This window comes from Mauremys mutica, chromosome 15 (assembly GCF_020497125.1).
Source record: "Mauremys mutica isolate MM-2020 ecotype Southern chromosome 15, ASM2049712v1, whole genome shotgun sequence".
In the NCBI taxonomy this organism is placed as follows: Eukaryota; Metazoa; Chordata; order Testudines; family Geoemydidae; genus Mauremys; species Mauremys mutica.
This window is the reverse complement of record NC_059086.1, coordinates 34,773,417-34,790,733: the sequence shown is the minus strand read 5'-3', so window position 1 is coordinate 34,790,733 and position 17,317 is coordinate 34,773,417. Positions and strand designations below refer to the sequence as shown.

At 67.6% G+C, this 17,317-nt stretch overlaps 1 protein-coding gene across 2 annotated transcripts; it reads left to right on the top strand.

Annotated features, from left to right (window-relative positions):
• The first annotated feature begins 583 nt into the window (after positions 1-583).
• On the top strand, positions 584-17,012 carry LOC123350161 (brain-specific angiogenesis inhibitor 1-associated protein 2-like). 2 transcript variants are annotated; one of them, XM_044988582.1, is made up of 14 exons: positions 584-687; positions 5,637-5,712; positions 6,170-6,256; positions 7,291-7,352; positions 7,640-7,711; positions 8,262-8,399; positions 9,920-10,072; positions 10,798-11,010; positions 11,342-11,579; positions 12,183-12,366; positions 12,779-12,850; positions 13,122-13,296; positions 13,864-13,907; positions 14,118-17,012. In XM_044988582.1, exons 1-14 carry the CDS (start codon positions 616-618, stop codon positions 14,188-14,190), a joined length of 1,659 nt encoding a protein of 552 aa, XP_044844517.1. In that variant the 5' UTR covers positions 584-615; the 3' UTR covers positions 14,191-17,012. The 2 variants fall into 2 exon arrangements, with proteins under 2 accessions (XP_044844517.1, XP_044844516.1); XM_044988581.1 differs by lacking the exon at positions 584-687 and adding an exon at positions 1,937-2,054.
• The last annotated feature ends 305 nt before the right edge of the window (positions 17,013-17,317 follow it).

The following is a 17,317-nucleotide window of genomic DNA, read 5'->3' as shown; positions in this document are numbered from 1 at the left end:
GCACCCCCCGCCGAGCCCCCTACTCACCCCCCGCAGCCCAGCACCCCCTGCCGAGCCCCCGCCCTGCCCCCCGCAGCCCAGCGCCCCCTGCTGAGCCCCCCGCAACCCCGCGCCCCCTGCCAAGCCCCCGCCCGGCCCCCCGCAGCCCAGTGCCCCCTGCTGAGCCCCTGTCCCACTCCCTGCAGCCCAACGCCCCCTAGTGCCGCACTGGGGCATCGGGGCCAGCCCTGTCCCCTAGGGGAGAGCGCCCCCTGCTGAGCCCCCCACGCTGCCCCCTGCTGAGCCCCCCACCCCGCTCCCCAGCGCCCCCCACCGAGCCCCCTGCAGCTCAGCGCCTCCCCTGAGCCCCCGCCCCACCCCCTGCAGCCCAGCGCCCCCCGCTGAGCCCCCGCACCACCCCCCGGAGCCCAACGCCCCCTGCTGAGCCCCCAGCCTGCAGCACAACGCCCCCTAGCGCCACGCTGGGGCATTGGGGCAGCCCTGACCGCTGGGGAGCTGCAGTGCCAGGGGGCGGGCAGCAGGGGTCAGTCTGACCCCGGGCTCCAGGCCGAGCCAGGGACGATCCAAATCCGGCTGGGAGCTCGCAGGGGCGGGGGAGATGCTGGCCGCGGTCCCATGGGAACAGGGAGCCCGGAGCACCATGGACGTGCCTGGGAGCCCAGCCAGCCCTGGGGGGGGGAGATGCCGGTAACGCCAGGTCTGGGGGTGGGGGAAGGGGTCACGCAGACCTGGGGCTGGGGCGGGCACCAGGAATCCAGGGAAGTGGAGGCTGCAGCAGACACGTCTTTGGGTCTGGAACCGGGTCGGGGAACCCAGGGCAGGGAGATGGGGGAAGAGAGGGTGAGGGCAGAGCCCTGCTGGTGCCCCTCACTCCCGACCCGCAGCCCCCTGCCAGGCCAGCCTTGGGCTCCCTCAGCCCTGCCGGTGCCCCTCACTCCCGACCCGCAGCCCCCTGCCAGCCCAGCCTTGGGCTCCCCCAGCCCTGCTGGTGCCCCTCACTCCCGACCCGCAGCCCCTGCCAGCCCAGCCCTGGGCTCCCCCAGCCCTGCCGGTGCCCCTCACTCCCGACCCGCAGCCCCTGCTAGCCCGGCCCTGCCCCCCCAGCCCCGCCGGTGCCCCTCACTCCCGACCCGCAGCCCCTGCTCGCCCAGCCCTGGGCTCCCCCAGCCCTGCCGGTGCCCCTCACTCCCGACCCGCAGCCCCTGCCAGCCCAGCCCCGGGCTCCCCCCAGCCCTGCCGGTGCCCCTCACTCCCGACCCGCAGGCCAGCGCCCAATGACTGTTCATATTTGGCCACTGACCTTAGTAGTTAGAAAGGAGAGCCCCCCCCCGAGCCCCCCGTCCCGCACCCCAGCGCCCCCTAGCGCCAAAGGGCCCGGCCCTGACTGCCGGGGGGGGCGCCCCTGTAAGCCCAGCCCCCAGGGTCCATCCATCGGGCTGGTTCCAGCGGAGCCAACACGTTCCGTCCGGGGTGGGTGGGTGTATTTCGGGGGGGGGGTGAGGGGGGGTTTAGCCTGTCTCTTTAAATATGGAAATGAGCCAAAGAGGCCACGCCCATTTCATGCTAAACTGGCCCAGATTGGGAGGGGCGGGGCGGTCGCGGGCCACTCCTGATTGGCTGGAAAGTTTCTTTTCAGGCTGGAGTTTTGGCAGGACCTTTTTGTGTCTGTCTCTGGCACTGGGTCCTCCCCCCCCCCCCGCACCCCGCTTCCCCGCCCCCCTATTGCCCCCCCTCCCCGAACCTCCCATAACTCCTCCCCCGCAGCACCCCGCCCCCAGACCCCCCCCCCCCCGCAACTCCTTCTCCCCCTCCTGGAATCCCCCCGCTCTCTGCCCCCCCACCCCGCTCCCCTCCCCTGCCCCCTCCCTTCCTGGCCCCCCCAGCCCCAACTCCGCCTTCCCCTCCGCTGGTGCTGCCCACCCCGCCCTCCGCCCCTTCCCGCCCCCCCTCCGGTCCCTGCCTCGGGGCTCGCTGCCTCCCAGCTCCCGGCCGGTCCCGGCGCCAGCATGTCCCGCTCCGACGAGGTCAACCGGCTCACGGAGAGTGTCTATAGGGTGAGCCTCGCCGGCTCCCCCCCCGCCGGCCCCCCCCTTCCCGTCCCCCCCCGCCGGTCCCCCCCCCGCCGGCCCCTTCCCGGCTCCCCCTCCGGCTCCCCCCCCCCCGCCGGTCCCTTCCCGGCTCCCCCCCCCCGCCGGTCCCTTCCCTGCTCCCCCTCCGGCTCCCCCCCCCCGCCGGTCCCTTCCCGGCTGCCCCTCCGGCTCCCCCCACCCGCCGGTCCCTTCCCGGCTGCCCCTCCGGCTCCCCCCCTCATCGGTCCCTTCCCGGCTCCCCCCGCCCCTACTCCCCCCACCGCCGGTCCCTTTCCTGCGGCCCCTTCCTGCCCCCCCCCCCCGCCCCACCGGTCCCTTCCTTGCTCCCCCTCCGGCTCCCCGTCCCCCCCGTCGGTCCCTTCCCAGCTCCCCCTTCCGGCTCCCCCCCGTCGGTCCCTCCCGTCCCTTCCCTGCTCTCCCTCGCCAGCCCCCTCCCCCTCCGCCGGCTCCTCATCCCAGATCCTCCGCCGCTCCCCCCGCCGGACCCTCCTCTGCTCCCCCCGCCGGTCCCGTCCCTGCTCCCCCCGCTACCCCCCCCCAAGCCGGTCCCTTCCTTGCCCCCCGCCTCATTCTCTGCGCTCCCGCCCCTTTGCCTGCGCAGTTATTCTACTCCCTGACCCCGGCCGCGCTGCCCCCCCCCCCACTCCTTCCATCTCTGTCGCCAGGAGCTTTTCTCGATTTCCCCCCCCCCTTTGTTAGCCTGGCAGGGAAGAGTTTGGGGAAGTGTTTTGGGGAGGGGGGTGACGGTGGAGGGTGTATGTGTGGGGGTAGATGGAGGGGGGCGGGTCTAACTTCCGTTGTCCCCTGTTTGCTCCGTCCCACCTGTGGGGGGGGGGGGTTGGGGTGCTGGGGGCCCTGCCGCTCACCCTGACTCAATGGGTGGGTTGCATGGTCTGGTCCCCTCGGCTTCTGGCTCTTTCTGGGGCTATGGGCTTTGACCCCACCCCACGGGGCAGCCCTGAGTGGGTGGGGTCAATCCGGAGTCACCCCTGATTACAACGGAGCCAGGTTCTGATCCCAGCTCCACCCCAGGGTCAATCTGGAGTCACCCTTGTTTGCAGCGGGGCTGGGCTCTGATCTTAACGCCCCCTTGGTTCAATCCGGAGTCACCCCTGATTGCAGCGGGGCCAGGTTCTGATCCCAGCTCCACCCCAGGGTCAATCCGGAGTCACCCTTGTTTGCAATGGGGCTGGGTTCTGATCTCAGTGCCCCTTGATTCAATCCGGAGTCACCCCAGATTGCAGCGGGGCCAGGTTCTGACCTCAGCCCCCCAGCCCCACCCAGAGGCTGTTCACCGTGGAGATCAGGATTCCCCCTGGAGCTTGGACCCGTTCCTGCTCGGCAGGGAACGAAGGGGAAAACCGAACGCACAAATGCTGGGGCGAGGGAGGGGGGCGGGGGGATGGTTTCCTGCCCATGTCACTGGTGGGTTCATTTGGTGTCCACAGGGAGCATCAGGTGCTGGGGTCTCAGCTCCCTTCTATCCATCCATCCATCCCCCCACACACCGCTCCATCCCCGTCTGCATCCTCCATCCACAATCTAATCGCTCCGTCCTCCCCCCAGTTACGCCAGGGACCCCTCCTCCCATCCCCCTCCATGCAGCCCCCAGTCTGGGGTCCCCCCCAGGACAGGATGTGATCCCCAAAGGGCTATGGTGGGGGCTGCACCTTGTGTGGATCCCCCCCCACCCGAGTCCTGCCAGCCACTGTCCCAGCTGACCAGGAGCCCCGGGGGATTAGATTTGGGGAGGGGGGCGCTGCAATTTCTGGCTGGAATCAGATTCTTTTAAAAGGCTAATTCGTTCCCGGGGAAACGGCCTGTGGGAGCCCAGAGGAATCGGGCTGGGCTCCAGATGCCTCTCGGATCCGCCCCACCCCCCAGGGCCTGGGGGCCAGGGAACAGCCTCTGCTCAGGCCGCCCCCCGGCTACACCCCTCTGGCTCCAGTGTTTCCATGAGGCGGATCAGTCCATCTCTCCGTCCTCACCCCTGCGTCTACATGTCTAGCGATAACTACATGTCCTAGTTTGTTATTGTAGGGCCTACGTTGCCTGCTTTGCCATTGTAGGGTTGCTTGGGAACCCAGGAGTCCTGGCTCCCAGCCCTCCCCCCCCCCCCAACACTAGACTCCTTTCCCCTCCCAGAGCCAGGGAGAGAACCCAGGAGTCCTGGCTCCCCTCCCCCATGGGGACAGCGTCTTTGCACCCGACCCGCTGTCCCCAAAGCCATCGGGCTGAGCCGACTGATCCGGGCTGAGCCGGCGCTGGGCTCCCGTGTGCTGGGCGGGGAAGGGCTGGCAGCCGGCCGCAGCCCAGCGCCCAGGGGCCTTCGCTCCAGCCAGTCGCCCTCCTGCTGGGGCAGCCGGGCCGGCCCCGTCTGCCACCTGCTGGGGATTAGGGGCGCCAGAGCCCCGGGGCTCAGTATGGTGTCTGTCCCTCCCCTCTCCGTCCGTCCTCCCCCTCGTCATCTGTCCATCCATCTTCACACCCACCCCTCTATCTGTCCGTCCCTCCCACCCATCCGTCCATCCACCCCTCTATCCATCCGTCCGTCCACCCCCCACCCCCCGTCATCTGTCCATCCATCTTCACACCCACCCCTCTATCCGTCCGTTCACCCCTTTATCCATCCGTACGTCCACCTCCCCACCCCTCTGTCCATCCACCCCTCTAGCCATCTGTCCATCCACCCCCCACCCCTGCCTCCATCCGTCCGTCCACCCCCCACCCCTCTAGCCATCCCTCCCCACACACCTCCTCATTTGTCCCTCTCTCTGTCTATCCACCCTTCTGTCCATCCCCATGCTCACCCCTCCACCCACTGCTCCATCTGTCCATCCCCATATGTGCTCCTCCCTCCGTCTGTCCGTCCATCCATCCCCATGCCCATCCATCCCTCTCCACACACTCCCCGGATCCGTCCCTCGCTCCCCCTCCTAGCACCCCAGTCGCCCCTTCAAGTGTCGCTTTGCTTAGGAATAAAATATCTTGGTGTCCTATAATGTAAATCTTCAAAACAAGGAGCCTGGTGGCACTTTAAAGACTAACAGATTTATTTGGGCATAAGCTTTCGTGTGTGAAAAACCCGCTTCAGCTGCAAATACAATGTGAATCCTACCTCCCCCCAACCCAGGATTCCCAGCCCCTGCGCCCCAACCCAGAGGGGTTGCATCCTGGTGCAGGGCGAGGGATCCCCGTAAATGCAGCCCGTGCACCCCACCCCAGAGGGGCTGCATCCTGGCACCGGCCAATAGGCTCTTGTATATCCAGCCCCTGTGCCCCACCCCAGAGGAGCCATGTCCCAGTGCCGGGCAAGGGGTCCCCATATACCCAGCCCCCCGCCCCACCCCAGAGGGGCTGCATCCCCGTGCTGGGTAAGGGGTCCTGTATACCCAGCCCCTGCGCCCCACCCCAGAGGGGCCGCGTCCCAGCACCAGGTGAAAGGTTCCGGGGTAACCAGCCCCCCCACCCCAAAGGGGCCGTGTCCCAGCACCGGGTGACAGCACGAGCACTGTGGAGCTGAGATCACCCCCCCGTTTGGTGCAGGTGATTCTGGACCAGTTCAATCCCGGCCTGAGGAGTTTTGTCACGATGGGGAAGTGTTACCAACGAGCGCTCTCAGGTAAACCGCGATTTCCCCACGGACTCCCCAGCCCATCCCTGCCCTGGGGCCGGATGGGAGCCAGTGCCCCCGAGAGGGGACCCGTGCCCCATTCCCAGCCCCCCTGAGCCAGCCAGTCCCCGCCCTGGGGCCGGATGGGAGCCAGTGCCCCCGAGAGGGGACAGGCCCCGGGCCCCATTCCCCACCCCCTGAGCCAGCCAGTCCCCGCCCTGGGGCTGGATGGGAGCCGGTGCCCCCGAGAGGGGACAGGCCCCGGGCCCCATTCCCAGCCCCCCTGAGCCAGCCAGTCCCCGCCCTGGGGCCGGATGGGAGCCAGTGCCCCCGAGAGGGGACCCGTGCCCCATTCACCACCCCCCTGAGCCAGCCAGTCCCTGCTCTGGGGCCGGATGGGAGCCGGTGCCCCCGAGAGGGGACAGGCCCCGTGTCAATCACTCCCTTGTGCTCTCTCTCCCGGCAGGGGTGACCGTAGCGGCCAAGGGTTATTTCGACGCCCTGGTGAAGCTGGGGGAATTGGCCAGCGACAGCCAAGGGTCCAAGGAGCTGGGTAGGTGATGCCTGGGACAGAGGGCTGGGTGCGGGGAGGGGGCTGGGCCGTCAGGTCAGATCCACGGGCCCATCTACCCCGGTATCCTGCCTCCTACCCGCCTGCCTGGATCAGAATTATGGGCCTGGCGTCCCGCCCCCCACCCCACCCCACCCCCCAGGTCCCCATGCTGAGGCTTCCTGCTGCAGGAAAATGCTGTTTTCCTGCTGGAAGCCAAGATTTCCTCCGTCTCCACTCCCCCATCCGGGGCTGGGCCGGCCTTGCAGACTGTGTGGGGGCAGGGGAGTGTGTCTGTGTCCTGAGAATTCCCCCCCCCCCTCCGCCACCACCATAGCTCAAGGCCCAGCCGTCCCCCTTCGCCCCCACCCCCAGGTTCCAGCTTTAACCCTTCACGGCCTGGGGGGTCAGTTCCCCGCCCCACTCTGCTACCAGGGCCCAAATTCCCCCTCCCACACCTGCCTGGGGGGAGGGAAGGAGGAGTTGAGAGGTGGTGGGGGTGGAGTGGGGGGGCTGAAGGAGGATTGTGTCTCTCTGCCTCTGGGGGAGGGGGGCATGGTGCACACTGGGGGCGTGTGTCGTGCATGTGGGGGGGTGCACGCAGGGGTGTGTGTGGCTGGTGAGCAGCGTGTGAGCAGGGGTGCGGGGGGTGTAGCAGGTGGCGAGCGTCTGGGAATTTGGCGAGGGGATTGTGCGTGTGCAAATTGCGGCAGGTGTGCGCAGGCTGTGGGAGGGGTGGGTGTGTGCAGATGGCGGGAACCGGGAGGCGGGTGTGTTCAGAGGGGCAGAATGTGAGTTGTAGGGCAGTGGGGGGGTGACCGGCTGGGGGGGGGGTGGGGAGCCGGCCCCGCTCGCCAAGGCTAATGTGATAGTGCCGGGCGTGTGCGGGGGATGTGTGTTAACGGGTGGGGGACCCTGCTCACAGGCCCTGGGTGAGGGGGGCAGATGGGACCAGGCCCTTTTGCCCCACAGGGGATTATGGGATGGATTAACACCCCCCCACACACACACACACCTGTCGTTTCCCCGTCCCCCAGGGGACACCCTGTTCCAGATGGCTGAGGTGCATCGCCAGATCCAGGTGCAGCTGGAGGAAACGGTGAGTATCCCCCCTCCCCCACATCGTGTTATCCCTCCCCCCACCTCCCCAAAGCCCTGGGGTGCCTCCCACCCGCCCTCGCCTCCTTCTCAGCCCCCCCCATGAGACCCTCCCCTGCACCCAGAACTGCTCATTCATGGAGAACAGTTGGAGGGGAGGGGGGATACCGGGGATTGGGGTGACAGGAGGGGGGGATATCATGGGGAAGATGTACTGGGGGGGAGGGGATCCCTTGTTCGCTGTCCCCCTCTCACCCCCCCCACTCTGTCCCCCCCCCCCCCCCGCAGCTGAAGCTTTTCCACTCGGAGCTGCTGGCCCAGCTGGAGCAGAAACTGGAGCTGGATGTCAAGTACCTGCTGGTGAGAGCCCCCTGTGTGGTTCCCCCCGGCCCTCCGGGGGCCCCCCAGTCCGGTGCCTGCTGCCCCCTGCGCCCACCAGCCCCCCTGCACCCAGCCCAGCGCCCCTGACTCCCCTCAGCTTGGTGCCTGCCCGCCTGGGCCCCCATCCACCCCTCCCATGTACCCCCCCATTTCCCCCTTTCCAATTTCCCACCCCCACCAAAGGCTTTGGCCCATTGTGGCAGTGAAAGGCCTTTGCCATCTCTCTGCCTCAGTTTCTCCAATTGCACCATTCATAAGTTCAGACTGGGGTCCCCGTCACACTGGGTGTTGCGCGCGCGCGCACACACGCACACACACGCACACAGACACCCCGTGACTGAGATTGGGGGGGGGTCCCCATCACGCTGCATACAACCCCCTCTGACTGAGATCTGGGCGGGTCCCTGTCGTACTGGACGCTGCACAGGCCGAGCTGGCCCTGCTTAGGGTCCTGGGGAATCCCGTTCTCTCTCCCCCCAGCCCCAGCCCCGGGGCAAGCTGACCCCCCCGCTCTCCGGCGCCCCCACAGGCCACCCTGAAGAAGTACCAGAGTGAGCACCGGGCCAAGGCAGAGGCCATTGAGAAGTGCCAGGCCGAGCTAAAGAAACTGCGCAAGAAATGCCAGAGCAGCAAGAACCCCCAGAAATACGGGGACCGCGAGGTGCAGGTGAGGTGGGGAGTGGGGCTGGGGGGGGACCCTGAGGTGCAGGGGAGCGGGGGGGCTCCCAGGGCGGTGGGGACTAGGAGGTGCTGGGGAGGGTAAATCCGGTGGAGGGCCCTTAATCTGGGAGCAAGGTCTGGAATAGGGGTCTGCCCCACAGGGCCGAGACCCTCCCCTTCCCCCCACATGTTGACGTTCCTGCCCAGTCCCACGCTCGCACACACGGCGCGCTCGGCACGGGCTAGACCGCAGCGGAGCTGCCCCGAACACGCCCGCACATGAGCCCGACATGCTAAAACACGGGGAAACGCTAACACGCGTGGCGCACACGGTGTCCCTGGGCTGGAACGGGGTAGACGTGTAATGTACACGCCAATGCGCAGTACATACGTGACAGACACCCACACCCACACGCAGGCACATGCGTGGGCACACAGGCACTGGGAAAAACCTCTGTATCTCCAGGGCTGGCTGACCGGGAGGGGGCAGAAAGGACCCCAGGCCGCAACCCCCCTCTCCTCAGCCCCCCAAGGGGCCCCTGGCAGTGAGGGGCAGAGCTTGGGAAAACAATGGGATCAGCCAGGCTCCCGCAGGAGACACGGGGCCGTCACGTCCGGCCGGAAACCGCAGCAGGATGTCGGCACCGGAGGCGGGGGGAGGCTGGGGCAGCTTGGGAGCTCCCCCACCCCGCTCCCTGCAGCGCCCCCGGCGGGCCGAGGCGGGCGCTGCTGTCTTGGGAGCGGTGGCTCGGGGTGCAGGCGGGATCGGGGCCCCGCGGGGCTCGCAGCTCCGAAGGGTTTTAACATTCTTTGGCCAGCTGGTGCCTGGGACCCTAATCTCCATAAGGGGCTTTGGATGGATGGATGGGGGGGGTGGAACACGCACGGGGGGGGCGGGGACATACACTGCGGGGGCACCTACACGGGGTGTGGGGAGAGACACAATTGCGGGATGCACAGGGGAATAGTTTCTGGCAGGTGTCTCCTGCCCCCCCCCCAAATAGTTCTCTGCCCCCCTGCCTCTGCTCAATGGGTTCCCCCCCTCCGCACTCACTCCCCTCCCCCCTCATTAGCATGTCAGGCGCCTGCTCCTTCCCCGCTCCCCGCCTTGGCTCTGGAAGGCCCCCCTTTGTCGGCACCCATTGCCTGGGGAACCATTACTTCGGGGTCACGGCCCCCATTCTACAGGCTGCCGGGGGAGGGGGGGGAGGGGGGCGGACAAGGGGGGGATAGTGGTAACCCTTCCCCCCACCAGGGCCTGCTATGGGGAGGGGGGCGAGGGAGTGTGTGGGGGGTGTTAACCCTTCCCCCACCGAATCAAATGTGGGGTGTCAGGGTCTGAGGTGGGGGTGTTATTTGGGGTCCAGTGTGGGGTGTCAGGCCAATATGGGGGGGGATTATCTGTGGTCGGATGCAGGGTTGGTATCTAGGCCCAGCTCTGAAGTGGTGAGGTCTGATATTGGGGTGATTCGTGCCCCCCCCATGCTCTGATGCCCCCTTGGGACTCTTTCTCCCCCCCCCCCCCAGTACGTAGAGGTGATGAGTGCCAAGCAGAGCGAGCTGGACCGCTTTGTGGCGGAGGGATACAAGGCTGCTCTGACCGAGGAGCGCCGCCGGTACTCGTTCCTGGTGGATCGCCAGTGCGCTGTGTCCAAGCACTTCAGTGCCTACCATGCCAAGGTGAGCTGCCCGCCCCATATCCTTCCGCCCCTGTGGGATCCCTCCATCCCCTGGGGGGGGCACGCACACCCCATATCCCTCCACCTGCTGGGGAGGGGGCTGCATGCCCCATATCCTTCCACCCCATATCCCTCCGTCCTGTATCCTTCCACCTGCTGGGGAGGGGGCTGCATACCCAGTATCCTTCCACCCCATATCCCTCCGCCCCCGAGGGGTCACGTACACCCCGTATCCCTCCACCCTGTATCCGTCCACCTGCTGGGGAGGGGGCTGCACGCCCCGTATTCTTCCACCCTGTATCCCTCCGCCCCAGATCCCTCTGCCCTGTATCCTTCCACTGCTGGGGAGGGGGCCGCATGCCCCGTATCCTTCTGCCCCGTATCCTTCCCCTGGTGGGGAGGGGGCTGCACTCCCCGTATCCTTCCGTCCTGTATCCCGCCGCCCCCACAAAGAGCCCCCTAGTGGGACGTCACCTGCACCCTTCCCCTCGTGCGCCCCACCACCACTGGGGGGGGCAGTGCGGCCGAGCCCCCAGCGGGCAGCGCAGGCCCCATGTTCGGGGCTGTGGGGGAGTGGTGTAGTTCCTATGGGGCCCTGGTTGGGGTCGCGCTGTGGACTGGGTGCGGGGGGAGTGGGAGCCCCGTGGAGGGTGGGGGGCTCCCCTGGCTGGGCATGTGGGGCAGTGTAGGGCCCCCCCTCACCCATCTCTGCCCCCCGGCCCGCAGGTGAAGGAGCTGCTGGGGACCAAGCTGCCCGGCTGGCAGCAGTCCTGCGTCCAGCCCACCCGCCTGCCCGACCGCGCGCTGGCCCTGGTGAAGCAGACGGCCAACAGCCCTGCCGCGCCCGCCATCTCCGACCCGCTGCCCGCCCCCCAGCCCCTGGAGGTGCCCCCCGAGCTGGCCCCCCTGCTGGGGGGCGGGGGGCTGGCCCTCAACCACGTACGTCTCTGGCCCACGGGGGATGGGGAGGGGCGCCATTGCCAGGGGGCGGGGCCCCTTGGGAGAGACCCGGACTCCTGTGTCCCCTTCCTGACAGGGATGGTGACTTGGGCACTCCGGGAGAGGGGTAGGGTCCCCCTGGCAGTGACCTGCTTCCTGGGTCCTCATCCCCAGCTAGGACGGCGACCTGGACTCCTGGGTCCATTTTCCAAGGGCAGAGCCCCTGGGAGGGTGACTCGGACTTCTGGGTCCCCAAACCCAGCTGGGAGGGTGACCCTGATCCCCAGTGAGCAGAGCCCCTCTCCCCCGCCCCCCACCTCTCCCTCCGCAGCGCGTCTCACTGCAGGAAGCGACTCCGCTCCCCAACGGCGACTCTCACCGCACCCGGGGCTCCCGTGACCTGGGGCACCCGCCTGCCAGCGAGCCCCTCACCGTCCCGCTAGGCCTGCCGGCCCCGCAGCCTGCACCAGCCACGCAGACCCCGCCGCCCCCCAGGGCCAGCGACGGCTACTCCTGTACCCTGCCCATCCCCCGCAAAGCCTCCGCGGAGACCCGCCTCGCCACGCTCAGTAAGTGGCCGCCGGTGCCCCTCACTCCCGACCCGCAGCCCCCTGTTAGCCCGGCCCTGCCCCCCACCATCCCTGCCGGTGCCCCTCACTCCCGACCCGCAGCCCCCTACTAGCTCCCACACGTTTGCTGCTGGAGCTGAGCCTGACTGGCTCGTCGCACGTGTGACCCCAGATGGGGGCGTCCCAGCCCCCACTAGTTTCCAGCCTCCCTGGCACATGATGCAGGCGCTTTGGGAGAGTTGTTGGGGGGGAGGGTGACCCCATTCTGGGGGGAAGCTGCCCCCCCACCCCCCAGGTCTGGGCGATTTGCCCAGCCTAAGCCAATTAAGAGTCCAGCGCTGAGCGGCTTGTTCCGATTCAGTATCCTGGACTGACCTGGCCGGGGCTGGGACGGGATTCGGGGGCAGGGGGCTCTGCGGGTTCCTGGCCAGTCACTCAGAAACCCCCTGCCCTGAGATCTCTCCTCCCCTCCCATCCAGCTTTTCTCTCTACCCCGGGTCCCCTCGTGTGTACCTCCAAGACCCCCCACATATCCCCCGTGTGCCCAGGGGCAGGGAGGGGGGAATTCCCAGCCTGACCTCCCCCTTCTCTCCCGCCCCCCAGCAGAGAACAGGACCCTGCCGCGGGTCGGGGCGCTGGCCGAGCGGCGCCGGGTGCAGGCCGTGTTCTCCCACGCAGCCGGCGAGAGCAGCACCCTGCTCAACTTCCAGGAGGGCGACGTCATTGCGCTGCTGGTGGCCGAGGCCCGGGACGGCTGGCACTACGGGGAGAACGAGGCCACGCGCATGTGAGCCCCCCCCTGCCTGCTCTAACCCCTAGTACCCCCCCCACAGCCGGGAGAGAACCCAGGAGTCCTGCCTCCCGCCCCCACCCCCTCCTCTCCTCTCCTCTCCTCTCCACCCCTCCCACAGCCCGGGAGAGAACCCAGGAGTCCTGGCTCACCTCCTCCCCTCCCATCCCACAGTCGGGGAGAGAACCCAGGAGTCCTGGCTCCCAGCCCCCCTCCCCCACTAAGCCCCCCTCCCCTCTCAGAGCTGGGGACAATGGATCCAGGCTCCTGAGTTCCAAGTCCCCGGTCCGGATCTGGGTCCCGGTGGGGCCCTCGCTGGGCTCTGTGGGGCTGTGACCTCAGCTGCTCTCTGGGGGGAGGGTCCGGGTGTGTCTCCATCCTGCCTGATCTCTGCTCCCCCCACCCCCAGGAAAGGCTGGTTTCCCTTCTCGTACACCCGGCCTGTCCCCCCTGCCGAGACCCCCGAGAAACCCTACGGCAGGTGAGCTGGGGGCTGGGCGTGCCACGAGGTGGGCGGGGAGAGGGGGACTAGGGGGTGACAGATGGAGGTGGGGGGCAGGGGGCTTGGAGAGGATGGGGGGCCAGGCAGTGGTACTGAGTTGGGGGGAAGGTACAGGGAGGGGGGCAGAGCGGGATAGAGGGGGTGGTGCTGAGCTGGTGGCAGGATGCGGGGCACAGAGAGGGGACGATTGGGGCCGGGGTGGGGAGAGTATGGGGGGGGGCTCGTTTTAACCCTGTCTCTCCCCCCCCAGTTTTCCCCTGAGCAAACTGAACAGCAGCAGCACGGGGACCCTGGACAAAGCGGGGTGTGTGGCCCCCAGCCCGGACGGGGGCCACGGGGGGGCCATCTTGCGCTACGCCCCCTCCCCCCGCCCCAGCACCTTCCGCCAGCGCCCCTATAGCATGATGAACCCCGACCTGTCCCAGGTGAGTTGGGGGAGGAGCTTCCAGGCGAGTGCCCCCCGCTGGCCACTGGCTGGATCCTGGGGTCCCTCGGCTCCTCTCGGGGCGCAGCTCCTCCCCCCAGTCTCTCCTCCTGAGGCCTGGAGCCTGCTGCCCACCCTCGAGACTCCCCACCCACCCCCCGGCCCCCCAGCCACGCCTCCAGGGTGCCAGCCCAGCCGGGGGGCGCAGGGGCAGTAGCTGCCCGTAGCCTCGGGAGCTGTTCCATTGCAATGGCTGGGCACTTCACGTCGATGACCCTCCGTGGGCGGCGCTTTTCCTGCCCGCCGCCGGGGTGCCAGGCTGGCCGGGGGCGCAGGGGACTGGCAGCATGGCACGGAGACAGGGAGCGAATTGGTCAGTTGTCCAGCGCCCCCAAATTACCACCAAGGGGGCCCCACTAAAGATTCCCCCGCCCTGTCCTCCTGCAATCCCCACCACCAGCCGCCACCTGGGGCCCAGTGTGGGCATTGCAGGGCCAGCCTGGTGATTGCCCCCTGTGCCCCCCGTCTCACCCTCCGGCTAATGTGATTCTCTCCTTCCTCTTCCTAGTTAGCGAACGAATTTGGGAGCCCCCCGAACTCCTCCCCGTCCAGGTGAGAGCAGCGAGGTCCGTGCCCCCCACCCCGGGGCTCCCACCCTAGGATTCTCCCTCCTCTCCCCTCGCTGGCCCTAGTGCCAGGATTCACCCCCTCCAGCCCCCCCACCCATCAGGATAACCTCCCCCCTGGGCACTGGCACCCAGATTTAAGTCCCCCCCAGCTCCGACTGAGGCCCCGTGACCCCATGCCCTCTCTCCCCCCCAGGTCTAACCCCTTCGCTCACGTCAGGCTGAAGCGGACGGTGACCAACGACCGCTCGGCCCCGCTGATCCAGTGAGGCCCCGATGGCGCCCGCCGATCGCCCCCCGGGGGAGAGATGCCAGGAGCCCCCCGCTCGGGAAAGACTGGGGAGCTGGCAGCGGCCTTCCCCCCATGCAGCCCGCGGCTCCCTCTAGTGGCGGCTTTGCAGAAGAGCATCCCAACTGCGGGGCTTGGGCTGTATCACGCAGCGGGAGGGGTCGGGGTTCGAATCCCACCGGCAATGTCTGGAGCTGGGGGGGGAGCAGGAATGGAGGTGGGCCCCGGGGAGCCAGAGTGTGGGGGGATGGGGGAAGGGAGGGGGAGAGGCTGCCCCCCCCGAGATAGAAATGCCTCCTGAGGGCTCTGCCCACCCTAGAGCGACCCCTTTTCTGGGTTACGTGTGTATCTGTCCGTCCCCCCTTGCACCCCTCTGTCATCCCCCTACACTCATCCATCCCCTCTGCACTCCTCTGTCTGCCCCCCATGCCCTCCTCTATCCATCTGTCCTCCTGGGCACACACCTGTCCCCTGCCCACCCCTCTATCCATCGGTCCCAGCTCCCCCCGGGGGGCTGCTGCACCCAAGTTTTTTACCAGTCCCTCGGCAGAGCCCATCAGTGCCAGGCCCTGCATCCTTCCCCACTGGGCTCCAGCCCCCCTGCTTCCCCCCGGGAGCTCTGCCCAGCTGGCCAGCCAAAACCAGCCGCCTGGGGGAGCCCCTCACCCCCTGCAGGGCCCCCCGGCAGCGCTGCCCGGATGTGGGGAGCCCCGTGGTTCGCCACCCACCGCCGCCTCGGCCCATTGTCCCTGCTGGGTTCCCGGCTGGAGCGTCCCCTCCTTAGGGGGGTTCATTGCCCCGTGACAGGTGGCAGGTGGCTAACGGGAGGCCGAGGTTTTAAGCCCGGCTTCAGTGCCAGGCCAACGGGGTGAAACTCGAGGGCAGAGCAGAAGGCGCCCAGAGGTGGGTGAAGGCGGGTCGGTGGGGGAGGGAAATCCTGTCTCGCCCACCGATGTGTGGCAAAGCAGGCCGGGCCCAGAGGGAAGGGGGTGGTTAAAAGACACGGGACAAAGGGGAGTTTGTACCTACGCCAGGAGGGGATTGAGATTAGCCCCCGAGACCGAGATGGCGGAGTCAGGATTGTTCGCGGCAAACGTCAGGGAAAGGGAGGTGAGGAAACGGGGGGAGAATCGGACAGATGATACCCTAGTGCCGCCCCATGAATACGGCGGGCGGTTCGGGTCGCCCCAGCTCCAAACAGATCTGTTTGCGTCGGGAGAGGTGTGGAGAAGGTCAGAGAAACGAGGCGGGGGTGGAACAGCTTCCGGCTGAGGAGAGCAGAAAAGGCCGGGCACCGTTCGGAGAGGGATGTGAGACGGCTGTGAAATCGGGACGGGGATGGAGACGGGGAAGTGCTATTTACCCCCTCACGTGAGGTGAGAACCAGGGTTTAGCCGATGAAATGAACAAGCAGCAGGTTGAAAACAAAAGGACGGCAGCGCCGTCAACCTGGGGAACTCCCTGCCGGGGGATGCCGGGAAGGGTGGAAGTCGAACGGGGTTCGAGAGTGGGTCCAGCGCCGGTGGTCACGGGGGCAACCCAGGCTCTGGGTGTCCCTAAACCTCTACCTGCCCAAAGCCGGAAGTGGACGGTGAGGTGCTCACGCAACAGTCGCCCTGTTCTGTTCATTCTCCGCGACGCAACGGGCCCCGGCCACTGGCGGCAACAAGCCACTGGGCCGGCGACTGTTCTTCCCTGGTCCTCAGGGGCTGGTTGGTTGTGTGGTTCCTCCGTCAATCGGGGTCGCTTCCAACTGCCCCTTTAACACCCCGTTCACCCCCCCACACACACACACGGTCCATGGTCCCATCCCCATGGCACCAGCTCTGTCCCGAGAGCAGCTTTGTAACCCTTCGGCCCCCAAGGTGGAGCTGTGCAAATCACAGAGGGAAACTGAGGCAAACATGGGCCTCAAAAATATTACAGCAAATTTCCACTTCCTCGTGCCATCCATCAATACGATTCTAGGTGTGTGTCCGTCCATCCCCCCGCACCCTCTCTATCCATCCATCCATCTCCCCACACCACCTCCATCCATCCATCCATCCCTCAAGCCCTGTTTCTATCCATCTGTCCATCCCCTGCCCCTCTGTCTATCCATGTCCCCTCCACACCCGCTCTATCCATCCATCCATCCATCCCCCCACACGGCCTCTATCTATCCATCCATCCCCCAACCCCTGTATCTATCCATCCATCCCTCGCAGCACACCCCAAACAGCTGTCCGTCTGTCCCCCACCCATGGCTCTGTCCATTATCTGTGTCCAACCGCCCCCCCCCGCCTTTTACTCTATGACAAGCCCTCTCCTGCTGACACAAGTTGCCCCAGGACACCCTGAAAAGTGCCTTGTCTGTTCCCAGCCCCACAGCTGGGCTACCTGCGCGGGGCGCTGAGCCCTATAACCCCTCTCCCCCCGCTAGACTATGGCTGGAGGATGCTGTATTCAAACTGCATCACATATAACCATGGCTGCCCCCCCCCCTCCGAGGGGAGTGCAGTGCCCCCTGCTGGGCACATGGGGGGAGGTAGCACCAGGCTGGGGGGGCGGGGGGCTCTGTTACAGCCTTGATGTGACTGTGGGAATTACACCTAGACTGATACTAAACCTGTGTCCAGCTGTCTGTGATGCCCCCTGTTGGAGGGGCCCAGCCCTGCGCTCTGTGTGTGTCCCTGGCACCACCTGTTGGAGGGGCCAGGCCCTGCGGTGTGTGTGATCCTGGTGCCCCCTGCTGGAGGGGCCGGGCCCTGCGCTGTGTGTGCCCCTGGCGTCCCCTGCTGGAGGGGCCGGGCCCTGTGCTCTGTGTGTCCCTGGCGCCCCCTGCTGGAGGGGCTGGGCCCTGTGCTGTGTGTGTGTGTCCCTGGTGCCCCCTGCTGGAGGGGCCGGGCCCTGTGCTCTGTGTGTGTGTGTGTCCCTGGTGTCCCCTGCTGGAGGGGACGGGCCCTGCGCCATGTGTGATCCTGGCGCCCCCTGCTGGAGGGGCCAGGCCCTGCGCTCTGTGCGTGTGTGTCCCTGGCGACCCCTGCTGGAGGGGCCGAGCCCTGCGCCGTGTGTGTGATCCTGGCGCCCCCTGCTGGAGGGGCCGGGCCCTGCGCGGTGTGTGTCCC

Coding starts and splice junctions, on each gene's coding strand:
- LOC123350161 (XM_044988582.1), top strand. CDS start 616: ATGGGAACAGGGAGCCCGGAGCACCATGGACGTGCCTGGGAGCCCAGC. Junction 7,712..8,261: donor TGGATGTCAAGTACCTGCTG/GTGAGAGCCCCC, acceptor GCGCCCCCACAG/GCCACCCTGAAGAAGTACCA. Junction 13,297..13,863: donor TGAACCCCGACCTGTCCCAG/GTGAGTTGGGGG, acceptor TCCTCTTCCTAG/TTAGCGAACGAATTTGGGAG.